This window comes from Betta splendens, chromosome 12 (assembly GCF_900634795.4).
Source record: "Betta splendens chromosome 12, fBetSpl5.4, whole genome shotgun sequence".
NCBI lineage: Eukaryota > Metazoa > Chordata > Actinopteri > Anabantiformes > Osphronemidae > Betta > Betta splendens.
Window position 1 is genome coordinate 11,011,424 of NC_040892.2, and position 16,433 is coordinate 11,027,856.

At 43.0% G+C, this 16,433-nt stretch overlaps 3 protein-coding genes across 4 annotated transcripts; 1 reads left to right on the forward strand and 2 right to left on the reverse strand.

The window, feature by feature from the left end:
- Positions 1–681: 681 nt before the first annotated feature.
- Positions 682–5,682, forward strand: LOC114866972 (SWI/SNF-related matrix-associated actin-dependent regulator of chromatin subfamily B member 1-like). The gene is made up of 9 exons (XM_029169263.3): positions 682–948; positions 1,639–1,750; positions 2,146–2,254; positions 2,363–2,500; positions 3,020–3,147; positions 3,227–3,393; positions 3,826–4,016; positions 4,553–4,684; positions 4,851–5,682. The coding sequence occupies exons 1-9, from the start codon at positions 856–858 to the stop codon at positions 4,888–4,890; spliced, it is 1,110 nt and encodes a 369-aa protein (XP_029025096.1). The 5' UTR covers positions 682–855; the 3' UTR covers positions 4,891–5,682.
- Positions 5,683–6,779: 1,097 nt separating this feature from the next.
- Positions 6,780–11,303, reverse strand: LOC114866985 (serine/threonine-protein phosphatase 6 catalytic subunit-like). Of its 2 annotated transcripts, none has more exons than XM_055513358.1 (7): positions 10,273–11,303; positions 9,012–9,107; positions 8,711–8,776; positions 8,465–8,606; positions 8,294–8,373; positions 7,614–7,823; positions 6,780–7,532 (listed from the first exon to the last, which is right to left on the reverse strand). In XM_055513358.1, exons 3-7 carry the CDS (start codon positions 8,711–8,713, stop codon positions 7,284–7,286), a joined length of 684 nt encoding a protein of 227 aa, XP_055369333.1. In that variant the 5' UTR covers positions 8,714–8,776; positions 9,012–9,107; positions 10,273–11,303; the 3' UTR covers positions 6,780–7,283. The 2 variants fall into 2 exon arrangements, with proteins under 2 accessions (XP_055369333.1, XP_029025113.1); XM_029169280.3 differs by lacking the exon at positions 10,273–11,303 and adding an exon at positions 9,761–10,083.
- A 1,366-nt stretch (positions 11,304–12,669) lies between these two features.
- LOC114866733 (calcium homeostasis modulator protein 5-like) lies at positions 12,670–14,034 on the reverse strand. Its single transcript, XM_029168837.3, has 2 exons — positions 13,396–14,034; positions 12,670–13,057 (listed from the first exon to the last, which is right to left on the reverse strand). The coding sequence occupies exons 1-2, from the start codon at positions 13,936–13,938 to the stop codon at positions 12,671–12,673; spliced, it is 930 nt and encodes a 309-aa protein (XP_029024670.1). The 5' UTR covers positions 13,939–14,034; the 3' UTR covers position 12,670.
- Positions 14,035–16,433: the final 2,399 nt, after the last annotated feature.

The window sequence follows — 16,433 nt, forward strand, 5'->3', positions numbered from 1 at the left end:
GCATGAACACACTGGACCACTGCTAAACAACCACTCTGTCTGTGCAGCACTGGGCCTCTCTGACCACTGTCTACTTCACCTCATCCCGACTTACAGGCAGAAATCTGAAACCTGTAAACCTGTGGTTCATCTAGGGATTGTTTGTTGATTGAGGGTTTTCTATGTAGTATTCTATGTATTTTAAGAGTATGCTAAGAGATTTTTCTTAGCATATGTACAAAAATTCAATGTGAGATGGAATGTAAGCATAAAACGTAATGACAAAGGATGGTTTTTTTTTAAACAAAGCTTTATAAAGCTTCCAAACAGCCAGTTTCATATTTGTTTGTATTATAAATTCATGCATTATAAATTAGTTCATGGAGGTCAAACGTTCAAGGTCATTTATCCAAATCCTATTTAAAGCCTGTTTTTAGATGATGCACAATATCAGACTGATCCCACATCTGCTTTCCAGGGATCACTTAAAGCTGATCTCACGATGACCAGCGGGGGCGCAAACGGGCTCTGGAAACCACTGCTCTACCTTGAAAAGAACAAAGAGTAAGAACGACGATGCATTCTAGTTACGACAAACTCTACAGTAAATATAACCACAGTCATTGTATTTAATTTACCGCATAAAGCGAGGCATGAACAGCGGTTGAAATATGCAAACTATAGTTAATCTAGTGTTTATGTAGACGGAAATACTCCGAGTGTTTGTGCTTTGAATGCAATACCTTGTAAGGCATCATATGTTAAAAGAGGGCTTGGTAATTTCCTATTTTCATCATAAGCCTTGAACACACCAGAAGAAGCGGGGCTACTTGCTATTTAACGTGATTAGTTGCTTAGCTTGTTAGCGGTGCTGGAATGATGCAGTTGGCGCTAAGCAAGACGTTTGGCCAGAAGCCAGTGAAGTTTCAGTTAGAACAAGATGGAGATTTTTACATGGTTGGGTCGGAGGTATGTAATAAGCTGTTCCCTGCTCCCAGTGGTTTATTTACAATGCACTTATATCTGGTTGTAGCTGCTTAATGCTAGCACGCTAAATGTGCCTGAGCTCTGGTTGCGAGACGCCGTAAAACACGGAGACTTTATCTGAGCACAGATCTGGGAGTGTTTCGCGTTGTGCTCGTATGAAGCAGCGCTCGGCTCTTTACTGCAGCCTGCGGCGAAGTAATGCGATGCTGTGGGCGAAAACCGCTAGACTCTTATTGACGCGTTCCCAAAGCGAACCGAGCTGTTCTCGGTTCAAAACGACGACACTTGATTTAGATTCAACAAGTCAAAAGCTGACTCATCTGAATACATTAAAACTTGTGTCTTTGACGTTTGTCAATACATGCACTAAATGTATTAAGAAAACTTATAATGGCTCAACGCTGCTGATTGAGTCAGTGGTTCGTCCAAATTTAACAGAAACCGTTTAAACGTTTCCGATTTGGCTGTTAACACTTACAGTTTTGCCTTTATCTGTCTTCACATGAAGCGTTCACATAGTGTGCAAGGTCTGTCTTCTGTGTTGAGTTTGGAGCAACAACGAGAATGAGCAATATTGACCTGTATTAATTGCTTCCGTTTGACATTTTGCCAAACAATGAAAAGATAAAGATAATGGATATCTAACCTATTTTGCTCCATTCTCTGCTTTAGGTTGGGAACTACCTGCGTATGTTCAGGGGCTCTTTGTATAAAAGATATCCATCTCTATGGAGGAGGCTGGCTTCAGTAGAAGAGAGGAAGAAAATTGTAGCATCATCACATGGCAAGTCCTTTCTAAGCTTGTCATAAAGTGTGTGTGTGTGTGTGTGTGTGTGTGTGTGTGTGTGTGTGTGTGTGTGTGTGTGTGTGAGAGAGAGAGAGAGAGAGAGAGAGAGAATCCACACCTCAACCTATTACATTATTACATTTCTAACTACTAAATGATACAGCACATCTGTTTATCATGTCACAAATTTATTTTGCTATAACTAAATTTAGGTGAATGCTGCTGTTCTGACCCTCTGTGTTTAGAGTTGTATTGTATAATTCTGGACCAGAAAATGAACACCATGCAATCTGTATTGTCTATGGATAATGCTGAATGTATTTAATTGCATTTATGGCTTCCAATCTGACAAGAATTGACATTTATCTGACTTTTATGCCCAATGTTGACAGCCACTAGTGTCACTCTGCTGAAGGCATCAGAATGTGAAGAGATCTTTGAGGGGAACGATGAGAAATACAAGGCAGTGTCCATCAGCACAGAGCCCCCAGCTTACCTCAGGTCATTTATTTGAAAGTACTCCAAGTAAAGGGTTCTAAATAGTAATTTCCCCATTTGTACATCTGTTCTCTTTTGTTAAATATTTTTTCGACAATGTATTTTCTAAAGGGAGCAGAAAGCGAAGAGGAGCAGTCAGTGGGTCCCCACTCTGCCCAACAGCTCCCACCATCTAGACGCCGTGCCTTGTTCCACGACCATCAACCGCAACCGAATGGGCCGTGACAAGAAAAGGACATTCCCCCTGTGGTGAGGCCTGAGCAAGCGTTGGGTTTCTAAAACCCATCATCTGAAAGTGTGATGAATTGTCTCGGTTTTAATTCTAGCCTACAGGCAGCAGCCTAGGGACTCGTGTCTTCACATGTACCCTGTCAATCACATAGTAGGGTTCTCGCTGGCCTGCTCCTAGCTGGTCCTGTGGCTTTTCTGATTATTGGGAGCATCAATTCTCGTCTCACATGGTCAGATGCTCAAAGGGGGGCAGGTTGTGTTGCTGTACAGTGGGGTTGTGGGAGGTAAAGGAGATCGGGGGATGGTGGTTGTATCTGCTGGACTTAAGGTGTGTGATTAGAGTAGAATCTGTTCCCAGCTTTACCCAGCCCTTTAGTAGAATCTGCTGGGATCTCTGCTTATTGATGAACACACACATTCACGGTTGATAATTTTATTAGGTGAATTTCTCACCTAATAGGCCCTACAGCGCACACACACACATGCCTGACTTTTTCTAGACCATAATGATTTAGTGTTGCCTTTTGTCCTGCTTAGTTTTGATGACCATGACCCAGCAGTAATCCATGAGAATGCAGCGCAGGTTGAGGCTCTGGTTCCCATCCGTCTGGACATGGAAATAGATGGACAGAAACTGCGTGATGCATTCACATGGAACATGAACGGTAAACTTACATTACCAGCATCCAGAGCATCACAACGTACAATATGCTGCTACAATGTCCTGTTTCTGTATTTTTACAGAGAAACTAATGACCCCAGAGATGTTCGCAGAAATTTTGTGTGATGACCTGGATTTGAATCCTCTGGCCTTCGTCCCTGCTATTGCTTCAGCCATTCGTCAGCAGATTGAGTCCTACCCCACTGACAGCATACTAGACGAGCAGGCAGACCAGAGAGTTATCATCAAGGTGGGTCTGGAAGTAAAATAACGACACTTCTTCTTCAGGGTGTTTTAGATTAACCAGTAATGTACAGTAGAAGGAGAGAGAAATGTTTGTTTTTGTAAATTCTATTGAGTGGTGAACATCATGCACATTTTAAATTCTTTGTTCTTCAGGGTCTCATGTTGTAGACATAATTTAGGTCTGTGGAGATACATGCTGTGATACTACAAATGATGGCTGTGTGATAAAAACTGGCTGAACTCCAAGTACACAACAACAGCAACAGCTTTGCCATTGCCCAGACAAGCATCCGCACTACACAAACGCAAATAAGAGACTAAGATATAGTTACTGTGATGGAAAAGCGACATAATGGCCAGATTTAAAGGCACTAGATACAAAATGACATGATTCTTTAAGCCCTTCATCTAAATGACGATAAATTGTGTTCCTCAGCTGAACATCCATGTGGGGAACATTTCTCTAGTGGACCAGTTTGAGTGGGACATGTCGGAGAGAGAGAACTCCCCTGAGTCCTTTGCGCTGAAGCTGTGCTCTGAGCTGGGTCTCGGGGGAGAGTTCGTCACCACTATAGCGTACAGCATTCGTGGTCAACTCAGCTGGCACCAGAGGACTTATGCCTTCAGGTGAGCACCCACTCACTGGATGTGATTACCTGGTACACGAGAGTGGGTTCAAAATTAGAACTGCAATTGAGATGAAAGTATTCAGTTACTGCATGTTTAGAATTTAACGTCTCCTTAGTTAATTCAGTTTAGTTAAGTTCATTTTAGAATTGTGGTATTAAGAATAATGGAAATGAACAAAAGGTCCCCAACCTTTCTGCTTCTAAACATTATTGGATCCACCTGAGATGAGATCCAGCCACTGTCAGATAACGATAACGATGGCTAGGTCAGTATTTAAACACTGGACGACAACAACATCAAGTTTACCCCAGAGGATGTCATGTATGTCACCAAGTAGCCTGCTGCCTCCTCTGAGGAGCCTGCTATAGTGTTGAGTTTGTGTCCTTGCACCAGCCTCATGGTAATCAGCATCTGTTATTGCTTGAATGTAAACACAATATGGTCTGGAACTGACCCTAACCTAAAGTAATAAAACCACACTGACTTGTGGTCATTCTTGAATAAAAACTGCCATGCTTGGAATTTGCCAACAGTGAGAACCCACTCCCCACGGTAGAGATCGCCATCCGCAACACGGGTGATGCCGACCAGTGGTGTCCCCTGCTGGAGACTCTCACAGATGCTGAAATGGAGAAGAAGATCCGAGACCAAGACAGAAACACAAGGTGAGACTTGGGTATAATGGGTGTAATGTATGTCCACCTCAGTCGGGCTGTTAATCTTTGCACACTGCGTAACGAAGCATGACCGCGTCATCCCAGTAAGCACCAAGTGTTGCAGCTCAAGTTTTACAGAAACGTTAAAATAACAGGACACTTCTCCTTCTTCCAGGCGCATGAGACGACTCGCCAACACTGCTCCATCGTGGTAGAAAGACTCATTAACCCACTTCAGATGATGCGTCCATGGAAGAGCCTTGTTACACTAAGTCCATTAAGTATATATACACACACACAAGCACAGTCATCCACCAAGCATCTACACATTCCTGTAAACATGAGCATGTGGACAATACGCTGACTGACCGCAGCGTCGCATCGAGGCGATGCTTTGCACTCGTTAGACCCTGCTGAGCCACAACACTGTGACTGACCTGACCACCTCTGCCCTGATGGGCAGCTCATGCTCCTTCTGGCCCCGAGATGTTCTCAACAGATCCTTGAAGCGCTGTCAGTTACAAGCTACGGTCCATAGATGGGCCGCGTTTGGTTTCAGACTGGACATGCCATACTTAGGATATGAATGTTATTAACTGTAGTGGTTATAATGTTTTGGCTTATGGGTGAACCATCACTACAGATTAAAACTGCCTTCAAAACGCCAATGGTGGCACCGACTCGATGTTAGTGAAGGGATTTCTTATAGGTTATAGACCAGCCACCATCCACACTGACAGCGTCACACTACAGTGTCTGCTTTATGCTGCTACACTTCTTCAATGAAATGGTGTATTTCTGTTCTACAGACCAGTGTTTGGTAATCGATTAATCAGTTAACAAACAATATTGGGTTGTTTCAAACAAAAATCATGATTCCTAGTCATTTTCAGCTTAACCATATTCTGAAGAATGTCTCTTTGTGCTTTTTCTTTTAATATTTAGTTTTTATGGTGGATTCATTTTTATAGAAAAATAACAATAAATGTGTTTTGTTAACTCGTGTATTTACTATGTGACATTTATTCCAGAAAGCTTTCTTAGTTCTCAAGACACTGGCCAATAAACTGGCAGAAGGTTAGAAAAATTGCTTATAAGTACATGACCAGGACAATGTTCAGTTCAAAATTAATTTATGATCAGGCTTCATAACTTGAATGAAGTCAAAATAACTGAAAAGAATTAGCACTAATAAGAGGCTGTAAGTCCAGTGAGAGGTAGGAACAAATATGCACTGATGCAGCAAACAAAGGGTGAGAGAGATTTTCACACTACTTCTTTAATTTTGAGGCATATTTTTTATTTGAGGTTTGAGGTTTCCCTTGGGAAGAAAGTGACAATGCGCCTTTTCACATTGTATAAAACGCTCTACCTTCTAACAGACATTGCAGCCCTTTGGTTCTAGAAAGGAAGTACACAGAAGTTTAAACTCTTTTCTATATGCTACAAGACAGAGAAGCTGATTGAGGGGGATCATGATCTCTGTTACTGAGACCAGTCAGACTCAGTAACTGAAACACATTAACAACCTACATGAAGTATCTGTCATCTGTGTACCTGAGTCAATAAAGTTTTTTTCTAGTTAAAAAAAGAACCTGTTGAACCAATCAGATTAAAACCATCTTAGTGCGGTTCTTTTCTTCTGAAGCTATGTTCCAGTCTCTGTAATAGAATGTTGCGATCTATTGTATGGAATGCAGCACTAAGATCTAACCTTCATCCCTGCACTCTCAAACAGCCTCCATGATTCCATGCCATGAACCACCTGGCTCCCTGCTGAGGTGAGTGAATGAGGCGCAGGTCTTAATATTCCACTTAACATCCTCACTGAGACCATTAATATTCTCATCTTCAAGGGGACTAACTGTTATTTTGCCACACAATCCTTAATAACATCACTATAAGCTCAGAAATGAAGTTGGATAATTTTGATTACATCTTACAATGATCAAAATTGGAACAAAGCTGTTCTTGAATAGATAACAAATGTCATCTGACTTAACATTTTATTCAGAATACAAAGGTGGCCCACATACAACCACTGTCTATGACAACAAACAATGCGTGTTCCCTTTAAAATGTAGTGACGCAATAGACACAGTAATGAGGAAATGGTAGTTTCATGTTTTATTCAGACCTGTGGATGTTTGTCATAACACAAACGTCATGTAGGATACTGTAAAATAAATAAATTACAATTACAAATTAGATCAGCTATTGAGTTGTTGACTTAGCACAGTAACATCTGACGTGACGTGAATATCAACGGTTTTCAGCAAAAAGAAACTTAAACAAAATGAAGCATGATATTAAACATCTACCATCAAACCTAGAGAAAGGCATCGCTTTAACAGTATATTGGCACTATCCACGCACCAAATATACAAAATCAAAATTTAAGTTTTTGCAATTTTCTTAAAATGAAAGAGTGAAACGAAACAGTATAATGTTCTTGTTGGGAAGAGATGAGTTTTTAACTTCATGATAAAAATAAGTAAGGCTGGCCCAAAGTGAATGCTGCAAATCTGTAAGAGACGTTGAATTCCTAAAAGGTGTTGCATATAAATCAGAGCAGAGATCCAAAGGCCAAGAGAGCAGTGAGGCAGCCCTAAAGGAAGTAGGGTGTGGTTGTTCGGGGAGGTATGACGCGCTCAGAGTCAGGGACGGCACGAAACAGCTTGGGCTCCCGCCTGTTGACATCCTTGAAGACCATGATAGACGCGATGTTTCCACACCGGTAGCAGTAGTTTGGCGCCGACCACACAGTCACCAGCTTCTCGTCGAACATGAACTTGTAACCTTCGTGGACCAGCTGATGTGCACGACAGATGAGCTTCAGGTTGTTAATGTGAACAAACTAAAAGAGATATGAGCATTACTGGCACAATATTCAAGTGAAAGCGGAAGATTCCCTTTTGTTTTGTGCACATCCGAGTACCTCGTTAGTAACCTTGGAGCCAAACAGCCAGCCAGCCCCCCGTGGACTGATGGCCCAGGTGTCCACGTCCTCGGGGTCTGACCACACAAGATCACAGAACGCTCCCTTGTGGGGAATCTCTTGGTTGCGTTCAATGGTGCGGATCTGATCCAAAGTCTTTATGTCGGGTGAAAGGCCACCATGAACACAAAGCACCTGCTCATCTATCAGCTGAGGTAGAAATCAAGTACTTTAGTTTACACAGTATGAATGAGAGAAGATTAACGTTCATGCAGACATCACATACTACATTGAATACTGTAACGTCTCCTACACACGATGGTTCTGAGCCTGAATAACTGCAGATACAAAGGCCATGGCACAGTTGGACTATTCAGAAACTAGCAGTACAACAAATGTCAAGCTCCTGCTGCAATTCAAGTGGAAGATCGTAAAGCAGCTTGAATCCAGCTGCAAACATGTGTTTCTTTGCAAAGTAAGGATGTTTCTCACACCTGGCAGATTCAAAGGAAGGACTGAAATGGCCAAAAAGGAGATTTTGTATATGCTTGTAAAATAATTTCTAAACCACTGTACTAGGAGAGAAGTGACCCGTCAGACACCAAAATGTATAGACTAACAGTAAATAAATATGCAATGAAGAAACTGGAAAGTATAGAAAGAAGTATCAATGGACTTACAGCTGCCACAGTCAGCATGTCAAACACTTTTGTGCAATACCGCCAGGCATTTGCATTCCCATATTTAGTTTGGCACTCATCTAAAATTTACCACAAGACAAATGGCAATGTTTTTAAAAGCTTGTAAAACTGAGATTATGTGAATTGATAATTTTGGCCAGTGTTACCCACCATAAAAGCCATACACTTGAGTTATCTGTCTGCTTTCATGATTTCCTCGTAGAAGTGTAATCCGATCTGGCCACTTTGCCTTTAAGACTAGAAGGTGTGTAAACGTCTCCAAACTATAATATCCTCTATCCACAAAGTCACCCTGAATAAAGTCAAAGAAGACAGAATCAGAAATGCAGCAGAAGAAAAGCATATTTATACACTTCCAAAACTCAATGGTATAAGATCAGTTACTGAACCACTTACCATGAAAATGTAATTTGTGTCTGGAACTTGGCCTCCAGTTCTAAAGAGCTCGCAGAGATCATAAAACTAGACAGGAATATTAGAGACTCAGTTTATTTTCTTGTGACTAAAGTTAAGAATGCAACAATGTGAGCTTTAAGTGAGCTGACAGTGGCTTGCCATTTTCAAAACCTGGACTGATTGGAAGGTACACTATGCAAAATTGTGCTACATGAATACACTGAAATATTGTTTATATCTATCCATCAATACGACTGGATGCAAACCAAAAAGAAGGTCCAGGCTGGTGAGTTCGGCCTACCTGACCATGAATATCTCCACAGACAGTAACTGGAGTAGAGACTGGCTGAACATTTGATTCTTCCAGCAGCAGGTCACAAACATAATCACATAATCGCTGAAACAGCAAAGCGTGGTAATGGTTAGTGGTCAGTCATCCTTTTACAGCCCAGCTGTGGGAAAACAGCTGGTTAGTGATTTCAGTTCATGACAGGACAGACAATCGGAGGCTTCAACCTTGAAAACACGGGTATTTCGTATTAAACTACTTCAAAGGATGGGTTGAATAAGAAACTGAGCCACATAAAAGTCTCCACCTGCATCTCTGGCTGTGGATGATGTTCATCCCGTATTAGAGCCAATGCCAGATTCAACTTTATTAGCCATCCCCTCCAAGGGCAGCCGCTGTGGCCTTTATGCCGTTTACTAACGATTAAGCTCCGGTAACTAATACACTGCACTTTTCCTTCCTGCTGTTGTTCCGGGGAGACTGAACGACAGCGCAAACGGCGACGCGGCGTTCGCTCGCCTGCGATCTTGGCCACGGCGCCTCGTTTGAGCGCACTCAGCCAAACACGGTTAGCATCTGGATTAGCATCACCGCTAGCGTTTCCCTTTTGACTCGGGTTTTCACCAAGAGCTCCCACGAATAACCACAGCACTAGTAGCACTAGTAGCATAATCGTAAACGGAACAACAGTTTTATGACGCCGTTCACACACGGAACCTTAGCTTCCACTATCACGAACAATGTTAGCAGCTTCAACTCACCTTTAGGTCGTTTTCCGGGAGGTACTTGCAATGCTTTGCTATTTCAACGTACTTATCGAGGTCTAACGGTGCCATTTGTGTGACGCTAAAACTAAAGGTTCAAATGTAAAACTAGGGTGCAAGCTAGCGGCTTCAGGCACTCGCCCACTACTGTCGCCGCCTCTTCTTCTTCTACGGTTTTCTGGCGGTTGGCGGACCACAGTGCGGCGCATCACCGCCACCAGCTGGAACGGAGCCGTTCGCTCCAGCGTCACCAAAGCCAAGAAACGGCGCAAGCGAAGCGAATAAACAGCGGTCTCCTGTGCGTCTCATCTTCTACTGTCTTCTGAATAAAGCAATCCATCATAGTCCCTTCCATCCTCCCATTGTTTCTTCCATCTTCCCTCCACCTGCTTAATTATACTTTTGACTTCATTTCTACTAGGACTTACTGTGATATCTATTGTGAATAATAATGTTGTACCGGTATTTCTGTTAAAATGTCTGTTCTACTGAATGACTGTGGTACAAACCTGAGTCTGAACCGGTGATTGTCCTTAGGGGTTGTGTATGTTATTGCGCATTTCCGTTGTGTTTACTGATAAATCATCAGTGATTCCTTCTCCATTTTCAACTCAGGTCTGTGTACGTACAGTTTGATTTCCCCACCAGAGTAAAGAGAGTAAAAGCTGGGAAAATGACCCAAACAACCATGTGCTGTTTTACCAGCGTTTTTAGACACATTAACAGCTCCTTCAGTTCTAAAACTGGCAGTCCTTGTTCATGCACATAGTTCTACACATTATACTATACATTTATCTTCATGGTATCCATTCCATTAAGATGGGAGACACAGATGTCCAGGTGGGTGAACAGGTGGAAATGTACAGTAGACTGTCACTGGCTCAGACCACAGGGGTCAATAGAAGAAGTGTGGCCCAGACGTATGTTTGTCAGAGTACAGAATAATTTCTGACTCTCTGTGGATGCGCCAAATGTTATTCTATTGTGTTCTACAATCCCCAGAGTAATTAATTAAAGTCATTTGGTTGAGGTCCATTGGCCTATACGAATATTACTGCCACAAGTCGGTCAAGATGTGGCAACTACATACTGCACATACTGTAAATGAACAAAACCATGACATCATTCATAGGAATGTTGTCCTGCGACTGCTGTGGTCTGGTAGAGACATGCTCGAAGTAAAACAACACCTTAGTGGGGTAGAGCACTGGGAGAGAGGCTGATGGTGGTACGAGTCCTGTGAGTGTGTGAGTGTGTTAGCTGTCCAGCATTGTTAGCCATGAAATACACAGTTCCAAAGAACAGCCTTTTAGTTTTTTCCTGAATACAAAAAACATTTATTAAAAGAAAAACACATGATGGTACGTATGACAATAAAAATAAAAATAACTTACAAATTGCATAAAAAGGAGCAATCACACAATAATAAAAGTGACAATTTTTTCACAATCACAAACCCAAAACCTGTGTACACAGGCTCCTCCATGCATTTCAGGCACAGCGTTGACCCATTCTGCCACAGCTCAGTGCACACTTTGCACCCAACAGCCTGGTGCACACATGGAGCTGTCGATGAAGCCTAAGTGAAACTAAGAAAAGAAATAGATAAATACTGCACTAACCTGTGTGGTGGAACTGGTGCATTCTTTTGATGGTTTAATACAGTATGACTGATCTCACTGAGGTCAATATGCTTAAACGTGGGTAATAATAATTTTTGTTAGTAATTGTTTTTGTTGTAAATTTATATGCACCACAAAGCATCAGTTTTGATGGGAAAATAACAGCAAAAAAACTAATTATATCTTCACAGACTTTGCTTCCCTCACGACCTGAGAAGAATCTGATAGGTTCTAAATGTGTTTCACTAAATCCTTCAAGCTTTGAAAGACGTCAAGCAAGTTCTCAATTTGATTCTTCACTACTTGAACAAAAATGTAACTGCTTTGACAAGAAAAACATAACTAAACCAATTCTCAACAGTTAAGAGCCAAGCAGATTGAGTGAAATCAATCTCATTGTGTACACAAATTAGTATTTACCTTTTTCTTCTCTCAACTTTATGTGTGCAGCCGGCTGCAGGAGTCTTATCAGGTGCAGGTTACACACAAGGAGGCCGTACTTCTTCTATTGACCCCTGTGGTCTGACCTGGTGACAGTCTGTTTACACCTGTTCTGTGTCTGTCTTCCAGCTTAATCAGATGGATACAGCTGTGCATATATTAACATAAATGGATAGCATAATGTGTAGAACTATGTGTATGAACAAGGTCTGCCACAGGAGGAGCTGTTAATGTGTCTGTACACGCTGGTAACACAGCACATGGTTGTTTGGGTTGGCTGTCAGTAGTCAGGACCACAGCTCCCAGTAAGTCCAGTAACTTTGTATTGTATTGTATTGTAACGAGAGACCCCCCACCACACAGACACACACGCTGTAAGGTTTGTTCTGGCGATACGCACGTTAGACGCCAGACGCGCGGCCTAAGAAAGCGAGACTCTTATTTTGAAACACAGTACAAGACGACGGGAAGGCGGTGCTCAAGCGCAAATTAAATCCAGACGATGTCGACTGAAATCAAACCGTCTTCTGGTTAATTTGTCCATAAAATGAAATACTAAACACATCTGTTTTCTCGTTTCTCTTGATATAAGCGAAAAACGGAATTTAATCACAGCACCGTTAAAAACGAACGCGAGACGCGGAATTGGATTTAAAGCCGTTTCCCGTTTTCTCGTATTGAGGAAAAAACAGAAAACGATAAAACGACTCGTTTTCTCGTTTTCCCAGCTTTTACTCTGGTGGGGAAATCAAACTGTTAGAACGTACACGGACCGAACTGGCACCTAAATAGCAATTCTGGATATTGAGGTTTCGTTTGAAGTTAGGAACAGAAAATGCATCCTCTATCCGGTTTCTTCTTCATGGTCATCTATGAAGAGTCTGCTTTCAGGTGTGAAGTCCCGATCTGTCCTCTCCACGTACCGCTGCAGGGTGCTGTAATACTGTTCACTCCTGGAGAAGCTGTAGAGTGTGGAGATTTCCTCCCAGGCTTTGTGATTTGGGAAAGGAAACGGAGCAGGATCTTTGTTCTCAAAGAAACTCTGTAGGTTCCTCTCGGCCAGTTTGGTGGCGTAATCCACAGCCAAGGCGTCGAAGCGCTCCATCTCCTTGTCCATGTAGTGCCTCCAGAAGGTGAGCTGCAGGTAGCTGACTTTGGAGCGGCAGCTTTTGTAGCATGTTGCCAGGAGGCCCACAAACACGGACGTGATGATGATACACCAGCCCAGGACCTGCAGACAAGTGAGGACCATCTGAGCTGAATATGTCTGACCATTGGTGCCTCACGGATGGTTGTTTCCTTCCTGGTTGGTTAATATGAACTCTGCCTCCTGCCCAAAGCTTAAACATCCAGCATACTAAACATTACACACAAACAGAATCACAGGACCTAATCGAGCTGAGTGACTCGCACATAGTGGAACTAAGTGGGAATGGGCATGATGGGTCAGGAGGACATGAGCAGCATGCGGCCTGTAGCGGTCCTTCTGCTACAGTATTAACCTTCATACAAAACCCAACTCTGCTCCCATGTACATTTATTACACCAGCTGAGACTTTGGAGTCTTACCTGCGACTGGGCTCTGAACATCAGCAGCAGATCCATGCGCTCATTGTCAGGCAGCTTGGTCCGGCCACAGGGGACCCGCGCCAGCTCCTGCTCACATATCCAGGTCGTGTTTTTACAAAACAGATCCAACACCAGTTTATCATCAAGGCCGCTGACGGCACACTCATAGAAGGTGCCATTAAGCAGAGCCACAGACAGCCACATCACAGGGGCCACACAGGCCTCTGTCAGGATGCTGACGGACACCCTGGTGCAGCCAAAGCAGTTCCCACGGGGGCAGAGCTTCATGGGGTTGAGGCAGCAGCCAGTGTAGAGCCTCCACAACTTGTTGTTGAGGATCAGACCAAAGATCAGTAGCACTGCAGCTGGGCCCAGTAGGAAGGTCATTCCATAGGCGAAGTTCTGGTCTGGGTTACAAGGGCACTGAAAAGAAATTATGGAGAAGATCCGTTCCCCTCCTATGGTCAGAAGAGCCATGAAGCTGTAGCCAATCGTGGTTTTCTGGTTCATGAAGAAACGCAGGACCGTCTGGAAGTTGTCCATGGTGCTGGCGTCGAGGTTCTACTCTGTCAGTGTGACGATGCAACACTATGTGCATCTGCTCAGCGTGTCTGGGCGCTGCCCCGCTTTACTCCACCCACAGCCACAGGCCAAGAACCGGAGAAGTGGTCATATCCGGTGGGTGGTTTCCTCTTCTACACAAATTCGTGGAAGCCGTAAAAACATCCAGAAACAAATCAGGCTTTAGGTTATACAGACGGTGTCGTGTTACTTGGTTCTTATGCGGACTCCGTTTCAAAATAAAAGTCTCGCTTTCTTAGGGAGAGTCTGTGTGTACTGACTGGTTCAATTACTATAGGCTTTGACAGCCATTGATCTGTTTGACACCCAGGATTGTCAGAAGAGAATAATCAAACAGTGGTCCTGCCCTAGTTGGCTGATATTCATAGCGTGGTCTTTAGACATTGCCATGTTCTGTTAGAAATTACAACTCATTAGGGAAGGAAAACTTATTTTAAGTTTTTATTTTGTGACACTACATTTTACTGTAGTACTTTCAAAAATGGCATTGGTTTCCATGCAGTTTCTTAAACCAGCAGTTACACTCAACACACAACTGCACTATTTGCAAAAGAGGAAACTCATCTAATTCTTTGGTTTAGAAATAATTGACACTTATTTTTAATTTCCCTTTATTAGTTTTCACTTTTACAAAATACAATTTAAAAAATGGCTGGTGTACTATGAAGGGTAAAGAAAAGAACAGAAGTGTTCATGAATTTCTGGTGTTCTGGTGAAACCAGTGACAGTGTGTCACCTGTATTAGTATCAATGTTTCCTCTCGTGGCAGCCGACCCAAACAACCAGGTGCTGTGCCACTGGCGTGTTCACACCTTGTTCATAAACATAGTTCTATACATTACACTATACATTTATGTTAATGGTATCCACTCCATTAAGATGGGAGACACAGATGTGTCTAACTGGCTGCATGTCTTCAGACTGGTCAATGATTCAACTTCAGAAAACAAAAGAGAGATGGACAGAGATGGAAGCAGCAAGAACAACATCATAAAACTCCTTAAACAGGGCAGGTCTTAAGAATCTTCATCTCCCTCTATGAATGTGGATCAGCTCCAACAAAACATCAAGGACTCAAAGAAACTCAAAGAGAGACTGACACTAATAGACAATAACTTGAATTGTTTACAGTAATATTTCTATGTTTGACACAGAATGTGGGAAACTTTGTAATGATGGCATGCTGTGCCTTTTGGCTGTAGGTTGTTCCTGGAAGGTCAACAAGCATTTGGTTCTAGAGTTACTATTGTACAATTCAGGTCTCAGGATGATATGCTGATAACAAAGGACTTTGTGTTCTACTACACACAAGGATGTACGAAATTGAAACAGATGTTCATTCATATCTGTCTATCTGTCAGTAGCTTGTGATCTTCATATGGGGAGATATTTGTCATAGTTGGGTTTTTTTGTCTCGCATTTTCTGTGTTATTTTGGTAGTTTCCGGTTTATGTTCTGTCACGCTTTTCCTAGCTTTTTGTTACCAGTCATGTGATCTGTCAGCTGTGTTTAATCCGGTCATTAACTGCATATTTAAGCACCAGCATTTACCTGAGTTCCCTGCCAGATTGTTGACTTTGTTCTGTTCCAGCATTCTGTTCATTGCTCACCTGTTACTACTCCGTCGGCCTGACCATCTCGTCTCCTGGATTCTCCCTGTCGGTACCGTAGCCAGAACGTCTGGTTGTGTATGATCTCTTGCCTGTCTGACCTGTCGACCTGCCTGCCGTTTCTTGTACCTTCGCCAACCTGCCTTCTTGATTTTGACCCTCGCCTGTATCTGACCTGAGAAACATTAAACTGTCTTATCTGCATCTACAAGCCATCTGTCTCCTCTTCACAAACCCCCTCTATGATGGACAAAATACCAAGCGCTAAGACATAACCTGGTATGGGGCAGCCAAGGCCCCACCCTGGAGCCAGGCCTGGGGTGGGGCTTGGGGGGTATGCGAGCACCTGGTCTGGCCTATTCCCACAGGACCCGGCCGGGCACAGCTGGACAGTGCTCATGTGGCCCCGTGGGAGGAAGAGGAGCTGCATGGGGCTGGTGCATAGTAGCTTGGGCAGCGGTTAAAGGCGGAATGGATGTCTATCAGATCTGGATGACCTGTGGGACCCCTGAGGCAGCTGATGGGTATCGACGGGCCAAGGGTGCTGCCGCCCATGCTGTTATGGAGGCAAAAACTTGGGCCTGGGAGGAGTTCGGAGAGGCCATTAGATGGTTTATCACAATAATGATCTCCAGTACATGTCCCTATAACATAATTTCCATGACATCTGCAATTATATTTTAAAAACGCTGGACTGGAGATTGTGATCTAAAACAATGAGCCGAATCCAGTCTGAAGCTCAGACTCAGCTCAGCTCAGTCATTTACACAGTGTCAATTGGAACCACTTAAAGGATGTTCTTCAGTGGGCGAAAAATGTGTCTGTTGATGAAAAAGTGTTCAGTGC

Excerpts from the sequence above, each read along its gene's own strand:
- LOC114866972 (XM_029169263.3), top strand. The coding sequence starts at position 856 with ATGATGCAGTTGGCGCTAAGCAAGACGTTTGGCCAGAAGCCAGTGAAG. Across the intron at positions 949-1,638 it reads TTTACATGGTTGGGTCGGAG|GTTGGGAACTACCTGCGTAT; the intron begins GTATGTAATAAG and ends TCTCTGCTTTAG. Across the intron at positions 2,255-2,362 it reads GAGCCCCCAGCTTACCTCAG|GGAGCAGAAAGCGAAGAGGA; the intron begins GTCATTTATTTG and ends TATTTTCTAAAG.
- LOC114866985 (XM_029169280.3), bottom strand. The coding sequence starts at position 9,835 with ATGGCACCGTTAGACCTCGATAAGTACGTTGAAATAGCAAAGCATTGC. Across the intron at positions 8,607-8,710 it reads ACACAAATTACATTTTCATG|GGTGACTTTGTGGATAGAGG; the intron begins GTAAGTGGTTCA and ends GACTTTATTCAG. Across the intron at positions 7,824-8,293 it reads ACATGCTGACTGTGGCAGCT|CTGATAGATGAGCAGGTGCT; the intron begins GTAAGTCCATTG and ends TTTCTACCTCAG.
- LOC114866733 (XM_029168837.3), bottom strand. The coding sequence starts at position 13,938 with ATGGACAACTTCCAGACGGTCCTGCGTTTCTTCATGAACCAGAAAACC. Across the intron at positions 13,058-13,395 it reads TGTTCAGAGCCCAGTCGCAG|GTCCTGGGCTGGTGTATCAT; the intron begins GTAAGACTCCAA and ends ACTTGTCTGCAG.